The sequence below is a fragment of the Diabrotica virgifera genome, chromosome 3 (assembly GCF_917563875.1).
Source record: "Diabrotica virgifera virgifera chromosome 3, PGI_DIABVI_V3a".
Taxonomy (NCBI): Eukaryota; Metazoa; Arthropoda; class Insecta; order Coleoptera; family Chrysomelidae; genus Diabrotica; species Diabrotica virgifera.
In genome coordinates, this window is record NC_065445.1 from 189,064,330 (window position 1) to 189,076,110 (window position 11,781).

Consider the following 11,781-nt stretch of genomic DNA (forward strand, 5'->3'; position numbering starts at 1 on the left):
TTAAAAAATTATAAAAAATACTGGGACACGTCAACTTTTGAATTCTAAAGGGCGCTTTACAAACATAAATTAAAATATACATAGTGATTCACGCAAGTACAGCATAGTCCATGATCTTTAGTTTTAATGGATCACCCTATATATTTCTATATTTTTAGAATCTGCTAAACAACCTCATATCAAAAAAGTGTATACCTACCTATTATGTAGGGCCTATTATGAATAGTACAAGGTGAAATTTTAAAATTATGTGTAATTTTCGGCAAGATATTAAATACCTACCTACATAAAATTTTAAAATTAATAATTTATCATGCTTTAAATAATGGTATAGATTTTAAATTAGCTAAATAAAGGCATCAATTTTCTAAACTAAGCATTAAATCTATTGGGTTTTTTATTTAATGTCTTAACAAAATTTATAAATAATTTCAAAATTTCACCTTGTAATGGACCCTACATAATACACTTTTTTGATATGAGGTTGTTTAGCAGATTCTAAAAATATAATAATGTACAGAGTGATCCATTAAAACTAAAGATCATGGACTATGCTGTACTTGCGTGAATCACCCTGTATATTTAAATTTATGTTTGTAAAGCGCTCGTTTGAATTTAAAAGTTGACGTCACAGTATTTTTTATCATTTTTTAAAATAAGGACACAAACAATTTTATTCCATTAGTGGTTTCCATACTTGTTAATTTCAAAATTTCACCCTGTATTATTCATAATACATCCTACATTATATAGTTCGTTGAAATCAAGTTGTTAAGCAATTTTTAAAAATACAAGAATATACAGGGTGTTCCATTAAAAATAAAGCATATGGACTCTGCCAGACTTGCAAGGATCACCCTGTATATTTAAATTTATGTTTAAAAAGTGCACATTTTTATTTAAAAATCGACGGGTCTTAACGTTTTTTATAATTTTTTGATACAAGGAAAGAAATAATTTTATTCCATAAGTGCCTTCCACACTGTATATTAACAACAGAAATATTTCCTTCTTCTTGATGTACCTATCCGTGACGAATGTTGACCATCATCATGGCAATATTTATCTTATCTGCAGCAGCTCGGAAAAGCTGTACAGATGTTGTGTTGAACCAGGTTCTGAGATTCTTTAACCAGGATGTTCTTACTCCTGGACCTTGCATTCCAAATATTCATTTTGCATAATGTGTCTTAAAAATTCTAACTTTCGAGATTTGGTGGTGTTCAGTACCTCTCGGTTCTTATTAATTCTTCTTAGGACCTTATCATTTATAACCCGGTCAGTCCACGGGATTTTAAGTATTCTTTGATATAGCTATGTACATCTCCAATGCTTCCAATTTTGTGCACATATCTTCGAACAACTAAAGAACAATAAGGCTCCGGGCCCAGATGTAATACTTGCCGAAATGTTAAAGGAGGAGAGTGAAATTATTCTCGAAGAATTGAAAAATCTTTTCAACGAACGCCTTCACAAAGGAGAAGTCCCAGATGATTGGAAAGAAAGCTTGACAATAATTCTCTTCAAAAAAGGAGACAGGGGAGATCTGAAGAACTATAGGCCAATTTCCCTGTTGTCCCAAATGTACAAACTGTTTATGAGAGTAATAACTAATAGGCTATCTTCGAAGCTTGATAGCTATCAACCGGTAGAGCAGGCAGGATTCCGAAAGGGTTACAGTACAGCGGATCATCTTCTTACAGTCGGAACGCTAATAGAGAAAGCCAATGAATATCACTTGAACTTATACATTGGCTTCGTTGATTATGAAAAGGCATTCGACTCCATAGAACTTTGGGCAATAGAGAGAGCTATGAACAACTGCAGGATAGATTCTCGATACAGAATGCTCATACATAATATTTATAAGAAAGCTACAATGAAAATACAAATAGATGAGAAAACCAAAGCTATACCAATTAACAGAGGAGTTCGCCAGGGAGACGTTATTTCACCAAAGCTGTTTACACTGGGACTTGAAGGCATGTTCAAAGAAATTAACTGGGTAGATAAAGGAATAAATGTTAATGGAAGAAAACTGTCATTTGAGATATACTGACGACATTGTAATATTCGCTACAAGTTTCGAAGAATTACAGACCATGATGACGCAACTATTTCAAGCTTCGGAAAAAGTAGGTCTTAAGATGAACTTGGAAAAAACAAAAGTAATGACGAATACATCGAACATTACAAAAATAACGTCGAATGACATAGATTTAGAAACAGTAAGCGAATACATCTACCTGGGACAGATAATGAAAGTTAACAAAGAAAATCAAACTGCCGAAATTACTAGAAGAATAAGGTTAGCGTGGGCAGGATTTGGAAAACTGAGTTGGATCTTGAAAAACAATACAATAGAACAATATTTGAGAACCAGAGTTTACGATCAGTGTATTCTCCCTATACTTACGTATGGTTCACAGACGTGGACACATACCAAGGCCAATATGGATAAAATAGTAAAGGCACAGAGAGCGATGGAAAGATCAATGCTCGGGGTGAGGCTCATAGACAAAAAAACAAATACATAGATTAGAGCAAAACCAAAGTAAAAGACGCAGGAGAACATGCCGAATTAAAATGGAGCTTCTTAGGACACAATGCCCGACTGAAGGATAAAAGATGAAATCACGAAATACAACATTGGAGACCGTGGTTAGGAAGAAGTAGAGGAAGGCCACAAATGAGATGGGCCGATGACATAAAGAAGTTTGGAGGACACAACTGGAAACAGGTGGCGCAAAATAGACAACAGAGGATTGAATTGGGGGAGGCTATGTCCAAAGTTGGATTACTGAAGGCTGAAGAAGAAGAAGAAGAAGAATCTTCGTTCAAGGTCCACGATTCTACACCCATAAAAAAGGAAAGAGAAGACGTCCCATCGCAGCATTCTTACTTTTATACCAAGAGGGAGGTTGTGACTATCGAAGAAGGCCCCCATTCGGTTGAAGGTGGTTCTTATCTCTTGGTTGTTGGTCCATTATTCATTTATTATGGTGCCGAGGCAGTTGTAGTGTGTCACTCTTTCTAGTCTTTCTACAGGGTTTTGGTTGATGTGATGAACAGAAAGTTAGAGGAACAAAAATAAATAAGTTCATATGGCATTCATTGTCTTGAAAAAGCATATGACGCAACACTTCGAGAGATTTCGGCACTGAATAGGACGGAACCTACAGATGGGTACATAGAAAAATGAGAAAGGTATCTATATATTATGATACAGTAGAACTGCATAGGAGAATCAGTGCGAAGACATTTTTGGATGAAAAAGATGGTACAACAGATGAAGATGATTCCAATATAGGGATAATACAGATAAAAAGGAAATACGTGGAAGGTGTAATTAAACAATCAAATATGAAAAAAAGGGGAGATTCTGAAAAAACAAAGTTATTTTAGAAGTAGAAAACTACGACAAACACAGAACATAGTTAATAACAGAAACATAAAGAAAGATGTAGGTACGTTATAACTGATATTTTCCGGTAAATTTTAAAATCTTGACATTGTAAATTCAAAGAATCCCTTTGAAAAGAAATCAATAATAAAGGTTTGGTACAGAGCTCTTAACTTGTATCCATTTGGAATGTTGTCTTTATGGAGGTGTAAAACAGCGGTTCTCAATCTTTTTGAGTCATGTACCACTAAATACTTTGTATTGTTTTTGGTACCACCTAACTGAAATACCTATCTAGCTAGGTGATCTAGTTAACTATAATAGTGGTGCTGATTTTGACTGTTTTTGTGTTTTGTGTACCACCTCAAATAATGATATGTACCAACAGTGGTACATGTACCACAGATTGAGAACCGCTGGTGTAAAATGATCCACCAATTTTCCACACAGCTTCTTTCTACTGATATTGTTTACATAAAACTTGCTGATGTTTGCAAAAAAAATCAATCAAAAATTAAGGATTTTAGGACAGAATGGTATTTAAATCATTTTTTTGGTATTAAACAAACTATTTGTTCAAATATTCACTTTATTACTTTTGCAACAAAAGAACGAGTCTTCATCTATTTCTTTTTGTAAAGACATGCCAGTCTGTTTTTTCAATGTGCCTTCAGTAAGTTGTCGTTCCATCGTTTTCGTGGTCTTTCCAATGATCGTCTTCCTGTTGGGCACCGTATCTCGCCGTCCTTGCTACTGTGACAGTATTTATAGGCCGCTCACAACCTGGCCTATTTCGTTCCGGAAGCTTCTGTCGTCAAACTGTCTGACCCTCTCTGCAGGCGAGACAAATAGAAACTTGTAACAATCGGCGTTTCTAGAAGGCCATCGATAAACCTTTTTTTTATTGTTCTTTAAATAATATTTACCTTTAGATTTTTCTGGAAATCAGTAGAGTAATTGTACATAACTATATAAATAGACATTTTTGGAATTAGAAGTTTAGTTGTGAATTTGAAACCGTCGATGTACTTTGATATGTAACGGGCGCGGTATATTTTTTGAATTTGTAATTAGATAAATTAGTGGGTTTGGTGTAATAAATAACTTAGATATCGTAGTTTGTAAAATAAAAGATATAAATTCAGTGTTTTTCATTTGTTTAGAAGTAAGTTATTAAAAATAAATAAAGTCAACTAAAACTAAACATTATTGCCTAAAATATTTTATAGAAAAGTCATGTCAGTTTTGTAACACTACTCTATATCTTCTCATTCGGCTTATGTAGTTATTCCATTCTACTCTTTTGTTTCTTACCCAGGTATTAGATAATATTCTACACTTTGCATCCCCGTCGTATATCTATACTACTAACTCTGTCCTATAGTGTCTTACCATGGATTTCTTACAGGGTTTTCACTTGATTACAACAAATGTATCCTTTTAGTCCTTTAAATTACCCTTTCAAATGCCTTCTTAAGGTTCACAAAATATAAATATGCCAGTTTGTTGTATTCTAATGCTTTCTCTTGAACTTGCCTCATTATAAATATAGCGTAGGTGCATGATCGTCCCGACCTAAAACCTTGTTGTTCTTCTGCTAATGTTACAATTTCATTCAGTTTGTTGGTTGTCTCCGTGTCCGATTTGTCTCCCTTTTTGAAGAGGTTAGGTTTTGTGTTTTAGTGGTATTTAGTGGTAGCGGTTTAGGCTTGTTTTGTTCTATTATTTTTTGGATTAGTTTTAATAGTTGTACAAAAGAATGCAACAGCACAAAAAATTAATTTCATTTACAGCTGTACCAATATTTTACCTTTTCTGTATCTTTTACTCTTCATTGATATAACTTCTTCCTCTTGGTTTTAGGTTTATGGCGTCTCTGGGTTACGAGTGATAGATGCTTCTATAATGCCGTTTATAACAAATGGAAATATCAATGCACCTGTTATTATGATAGGAGAAAAAGGAGCAGACCTGATCAAGTATTACTGGCTGAATCCAACGACTAAAAGAAGAAAACGCAGCATGGATGTTGCATATACCATTAAACGAGATATAAATATTAACCAAAATTGCAGTGTGACTTAGGAAACTATTAATTGTGATATGCTGATAACATGGTAGGGGGCTATAAAGTTGTAGCGTGATATAGAAAGTTTTATGTGGTGTTAATTTAAGTGTCAAGCAACTGTGGTGAAATTATTTAAAAACTGTTCATTGTTATTCTTATTGGTTTTTGTATGATTAGGGCAATACTTTAAGAACCAAAAATATCTTATATATACAGCAAATGCCAATTACGGTGATATTTCCTCAAGCAAATTTTAAAACCACCCTTTTTGGGGCTTTGGTAAGTTGGCGATTGCCAACCTAGGGCACCTTCTAGGGTGCGAGAGAACACTAAAGGGGGCGCTAGGATATCCAAGAGAAAATATTATTTAAAAAATTGATTGACTGTCTGAATGGAAAGCTCTAGCACACACAAACAGCAACAGTTTCTTACTTATCCTCAACCTCTTCCCTCTTCCACCGTAAGTATAAAAGTAATGAATATTCTCCATGTTTTTTTATCTTATGGCTTTTTCTCTTGCTTGAGACCAGCTCAGTCTCATTTTGTTTATTGTGGGTCTCTTTCTTGGGTCTACCTCTTCTTATTTTAACTCCCCTTTCGGTTTCTTCGGCTTTACCGTTTTTTCATTGTCCATACGCACTTGATGCCCCAACCATCTTAATTATTGTGTTTCTATTTTTTCTACACTTTTGATTCCCAGATTTTTCGATTTAACTTCGTTTCTGATTTTGTCCATTTTCGTCACTCCTTCAACTTTTCGTACTATTTTCATCTGACAAGCCGTTCTATTTCGTTTGTAATGGTCATTACTTTGGTCTACTGGATGGAAATAAACCTAAACAAAACTGAATACCTAACAACGAAGAATACAGAAATAAAACAGCTAGAAATAGACGAAGGTAAACAAATTAAAGGAACAGACAAGTACAGGTATTTAGGTTTAATAATACCACACAAAGTAACAACTGAAGAAGATATAAAAAATAGAGTAGGACAAACAAGAGAGGGCATACGAAAATTGAACCCGGTACTGTTGGATCAGAACATCAGCATAAAAACAAAAAGAAGAATATGTAACACCATGACAAGAAGGTGTTACTTATGGGTATGAAAACTGGACAATAAATAAAAAACTCAAAAACGAAATAAGAGCAACAGAGATGGAATTCTTCAATAAGGGCCAGGACAACAAAGACCAAACAAATAATGAGAACAACAGAGATGAAAACCCGAAGATCCATAAGAGGTATCACATTCAGAGATAGAATACGAAACGAAGACACATTGAGAGAGCTAGGCGTTCAAGACGTAGGCAGATGGACAAGAGCCCGACGACGCATGTGAAGAGACCACGTAGATCGGATGGATCCTGAACGTATGGCGCAATGGGCGAAGATACAGAAGCCCAACACCAAGCAACCCATAGGAAGACCCAAAAAACGATGGTACGATAGCTGGAGCTCCAGATCGCAGCAGAGACTGTAACAGAAACAGGACATAGTCCTATTAAAAGAAGAAGAAAAAGAAGAAGAAGAGATGGAATTCCTAAGGGGAAGCTGCAGAGTAACAAGAAGAGATATCATAAATAACATAGAGATTAAGAAAAGAATGGGAATAAACTCAGATATAATAAACTGCATAGAACAGAAGAAATTAATCTGGTACGGATATGTCAGAAAAGCAGATCAAAATGGTTGGACAGAATAACAGAGGGGAGCCCGATAGGAAGAATGAAGAGAAGCAGACCACGAAGATCTTTCAGAAATGAAGTGGACGAAGAAATGGAAAGAAGAAATTTGCAGGAACGGGACTGCCAAAACAGAAAGAACTGGAGAGAACGGTTGAATGAAGGAATACACTGAAAACTAAGGAACTTCTTAGTATATAAATGGTCATTACTTTTGATTTAGACTCATCAGAATGTCGACCTTCTAACCAGTTGCTGGTTGCAGAGGTCAGGTAACTCGAGGCCAAAATCCGTCATTTAGCATACCTCAATGAATTGGTATTTGCTGTAGTTAATTGATTATTTGGTAGTAAGTTATTATACAACATTATTTAGTTCTAAAAATACTGCTGAGTATATTTTTGATGTCATCAATTTTGTTTAAAAGATGTGTAAATAAGAAGTGTATATCTAGTCCAACAATTTTTGTATATTTTTAGTATGTAAGCAATTACTCGAAATAGTACTGAACAAGAACAGAGACAGCAACATTAATTTTTGATTAGTAAATAAATAAGTTTGGAATAACCTCAAAATTATTTTCGGTAAGCGGTATATTATGAAAAACTCATCAAAATATGTGTTTTATCAATTAGCTCCTTCGAAATATGTCAATATTTATAAAACATATTATGTCAAAGCAATTATGAAAGGTATATATCCATTAAAAAGACCCCTTCGGGCTTCATCACAGAACGTTTTCGAAATAAAAATGTCATCGTCAGTACTGCTTACAGATACACATGATTGAGCCACCAAAATACAGGGTGTTTGGTAAAGAATGGGCCATAGCTTAACCATAGTTTCCTGAGGTTAAAATAGGTCGATTTAAGGTAACTTACCTTTGTACAAAAGTTGATAATAACCGAAATACAGGGTGTCAAAGTTAAACTTCTATTTTATTTATTTTTGAATATTTCCTGACAGGCATGGGACAACAACACGAAATTTGGCAAGTGGTGCTGGTACTGTACACTCTACTAAATTATGTTAAACAAATGTTTTTGGCTACTACCAGAGGCGTACGACGGGGGAACGTGAATGATTGACCCTTCCCAAATTCTACGCCACTGGCGTAATTTCTATTTCAGTGCAATTTATTTATTCTCCAACACTTTCTATGTACTCTTTATTCGTAACGATAAAGCCATTAGTTTTCGAGATATTTGAAGCTAAAAACGAAGGAGCATAATACATTAATCAAAATAAGTGTGCCTTTTCATTTTTAACTTCAAATATCTCGAAAACTAATGACTTTATCGTTACGAATGAAGTGTACATTATTTGCATAGAAAGTATTGCAGAATCTAAAAATTATGCTAAAATAGCAGTTTCATCAGTGGCGTAGAATTTGGGAAGGGTCAACCATCCACTTTCCCCTATCGTACGCCTCTGATATTAGCCAGAAACGATTATTTAACATAATTTAGTAGGGTGTACAGTGCCTACACTTTCTGCCGAGTATAACACGGATATGTCAAATTATTTTAAAGTATTCTTTTTTTTTAATAATTTATTCTTTATTTAAAACTTTAAGAACTATGTGTGCCCAGTACTATAAAAAACTCATCCCCTTTTTGTGAACACACACACACACAGTACTATAAAACTATTTGACATATCCTTATGATACTTGCCAAAAAGTGTAGGTACTGTACACCCTACAAAATTATGTTAAATAATCGTTTCCGGTTAATACCAGAGGCGTATGACAGGGGAAAGGGAATGGTTGACCCTTCCCAAATTCTACGCCACTAATGAAACTGCTATTTTAGCATAATTTTTATATTTTCCAATACTTTCTATGTAAATAATATACTCTTCATTCGTAACGATAAAGTCATTAGTTTTCGAGATATTTGAAGTTAAAAATGAAAAGGCACACTTATTTTGATTAATGTATTATGCTCCTTCGTTTTTAGCTTCAAATATCTCGAAAACTAATAGCTTTATCGTTACGAATAAAGAGTATGTTATTTACATAGAAAGTATTGGAGAATAAAAAAATTGCACTAAAATAGAAATTACGCCAGTGGCGTAGAATTTGGGAAGGGTCAACCATTCACGTTCCCCCGTCGTACGCCTCTGGTAGTAGCCAGAAACATTTGTTTAACATAATTTAGTAGGGTGTACAGTTTCAATGCAAGGTGTTTGTTGCAAATTTATTAGATCTGAAAATTATTTTAATTAAATGCACATCTGAAAAGTACTCCTGCTTAACATATAGTAGAGAGGAAATGAATATAAAAAATGCACATGACAATTGTATATTACAACTTACTTAATTTCAAAATTAATGATTAGTAAGTATAACAATAAGGGGGAAAACTCTTTACAAAATTAAATTATCAGAGAGAAAAATGACATTTTTTTATGTAAAACCTGTCTGAAGTTTGTAGTGAGTTTAGTGCAACTGAGTCTCATTAGGAAATTGAGATATTCATCTGTTAAGTGAGATCTCTACCGATTTTTAATAAAATTCATTCTTGATAAAGCGGCTTCGCACACATAGTACAAAATTTCATGGCCAAACATTTTCAAAATTGCCAAACATTAGGTATATTCTGAATTTATTGACGGTCCGCACAAAACTAGCTCACGGTCCGGATGCGGACCGCGGTCCGCTAATTGGTGACCCCTGCTCTAGAGGAAAAAGGTTTAAAACTTAGTAGGACAAAAACGGAAAAAATGGTTTGGTCATGTTCAACGTCGAGACGTTAATCACCCAATACGAAGAATAGCTGAAGTGCAGATTCCTGGAAGGAGTAGGAGAGGAAGACCAAAGAAGACCTGGGGGGAGACGATAAGGCAGGACATGGTGTTTAAAGGCATTAACATTGATAATATGACCCAAGCTAGAATTGTGTGGAGAAATGCAATTAGGGAAGCCGACCTCGCATACGGATAAGGCAAAGAGAATGATGATGATTCAATACGTGTATTTGGCAGTTCTTCGATCTGATGTTCATTTCGCGAAATATCGCAGGGTTCGTATTTAAAATTTTAAATTTACCCCCACCCCTCTCCGTGGGGAGTCGTGTTTGGTATCATTCGATAGATTTTTGAAAAATAATGAACACGTGTTTTTTAGTTTTTCGATCTGACGTTCATTTCGCGAAATATTCGCTTTTTTTGTGAAACTTTGTGACTCGCCCATTTCCTTACGCCCCGCCCAAATCGTCAGATTTTTGAAATATACACTATTTTGCATGTACATACTTAAGTAGTTACCTTATCTTAATCTGACGATTTCGAGTTTTTCTAATGATAAGATTTTTTTCGGACGCCCCTTAACGAACTCCCCTGTATTATAAGCCAATATATGGTAGAGGTACATTTACAGAGTACAAGGTTTCTCCCCATGTGATAATCTGACGCGCTCGAGTAACTGCAAAAATCCCGCTTGGGCTCCCCTACTATAAATGAGAGATGCACTGAAAAGCTCACTCAAGGACTATTTGTTTATAGCTTTGTTTAACAATAAAAAAATTCATTTTTAGCAATACAAATAATCAAAAGCGGTATAATTTGACTTGAACTTTCATGTTTTTTTAGTCAAAAGTTATTCGGGTTAAAAATTGCAATTTTTCCATTTTTTGAAAGTTCAACCGCGTTTATCTCAAAAACTATGCATCCTACGAAAAAACTTGTAAGAACAATTTTTGCTTAGAATGAACCAAAAAAACACAAAAAATTGTTTTGTTTTGCGAAAATTCGCTTTTTATCTGCCCTTAATATAGGGATAGGGACGGGATAACAATACAAGGCACCGTCGCACCTTCCGGCAAGATTCAGTTTTCATTGTTCAAGGTGTCAGGTAAAAGAATCCGAAGCCAGTCCTCAGGTTTTGCATACTCAATAATAAATACTTCCTATTATATGTAATAAAGCACCTGTTTGCTCATCCTTGTATATTATATTATAGTATTAGCAGTTGGTTTTAGATATTTGATTTATATATTTTCATAAACGTTTTCCAATAAAGTACGGTATGTTGTCTAGTTTTATTTTATTCTTGTATTCATGCATCTTTAATGATTAAACGTTGTTATCTAATAACAAAAATAACAAAAGAACCGACCCTCGAAAACTCAATCAAAAACATTCCTATGGAATGAAACAGCAAAGAATGTTCCCTTGGTGTCAAAATTTAACATGAAACATGTCTGTCTGGATAGACAAAAAGTAGTAAAAAATTTTTAATCTTAATATTTCCAAATCATCATCTAATGCGATTGCTGTTATACCTTTTGAGTGTTTCTATTATTTGATTTAGTTTATTTGTTAGATCCAGATAGACATGTTTCATGTTAAAGGATGAATCCCACATGAACTGGGATATATCGGTAAAGTAAGAATATAGTTAAATTAAAATATAGAATATAAGTAAAAGTATACTGCAGAAAAGTCAGTAGGTGGATGATCAAAGTATGAAATAATGTTACTCTCGGCTAATTAGCAAAATTCATGGAAAAGTTATTTACCTGCAATTTTATTGCTGGAATCGAATTATAAGATCCTATATATTAATAATATAGTTATGCAAAGTCAGCAGATAGTGTGCTACTTTTTTTATAAACAAAA

At 34.2% G+C, this 11,781-nt stretch overlaps 1 protein-coding gene across 1 annotated transcript in view; it reads left to right on the forward strand.

Moving 5' to 3' along the window:
- LOC114329239 (glucose dehydrogenase [FAD, quinone]-like) overlaps nt 1-8,088 on the forward strand; it is a 123,432-nt gene extending 115,344 nt beyond the window's left edge. The window contains exon 9 of the mRNA XM_028278283.2: nt 5,267-8,088. Within this exon, the coding sequence (XP_028134084.1) occupies nt 5,267-5,488 (222 nt within the window). The 3' untranslated portion in view covers nt 5,489-8,088. The remainder of the gene's footprint in view (nt 1-5,266) is intronic.
- Nucleotides 8,089-11,781: the final 3,693 nt, after the last annotated feature.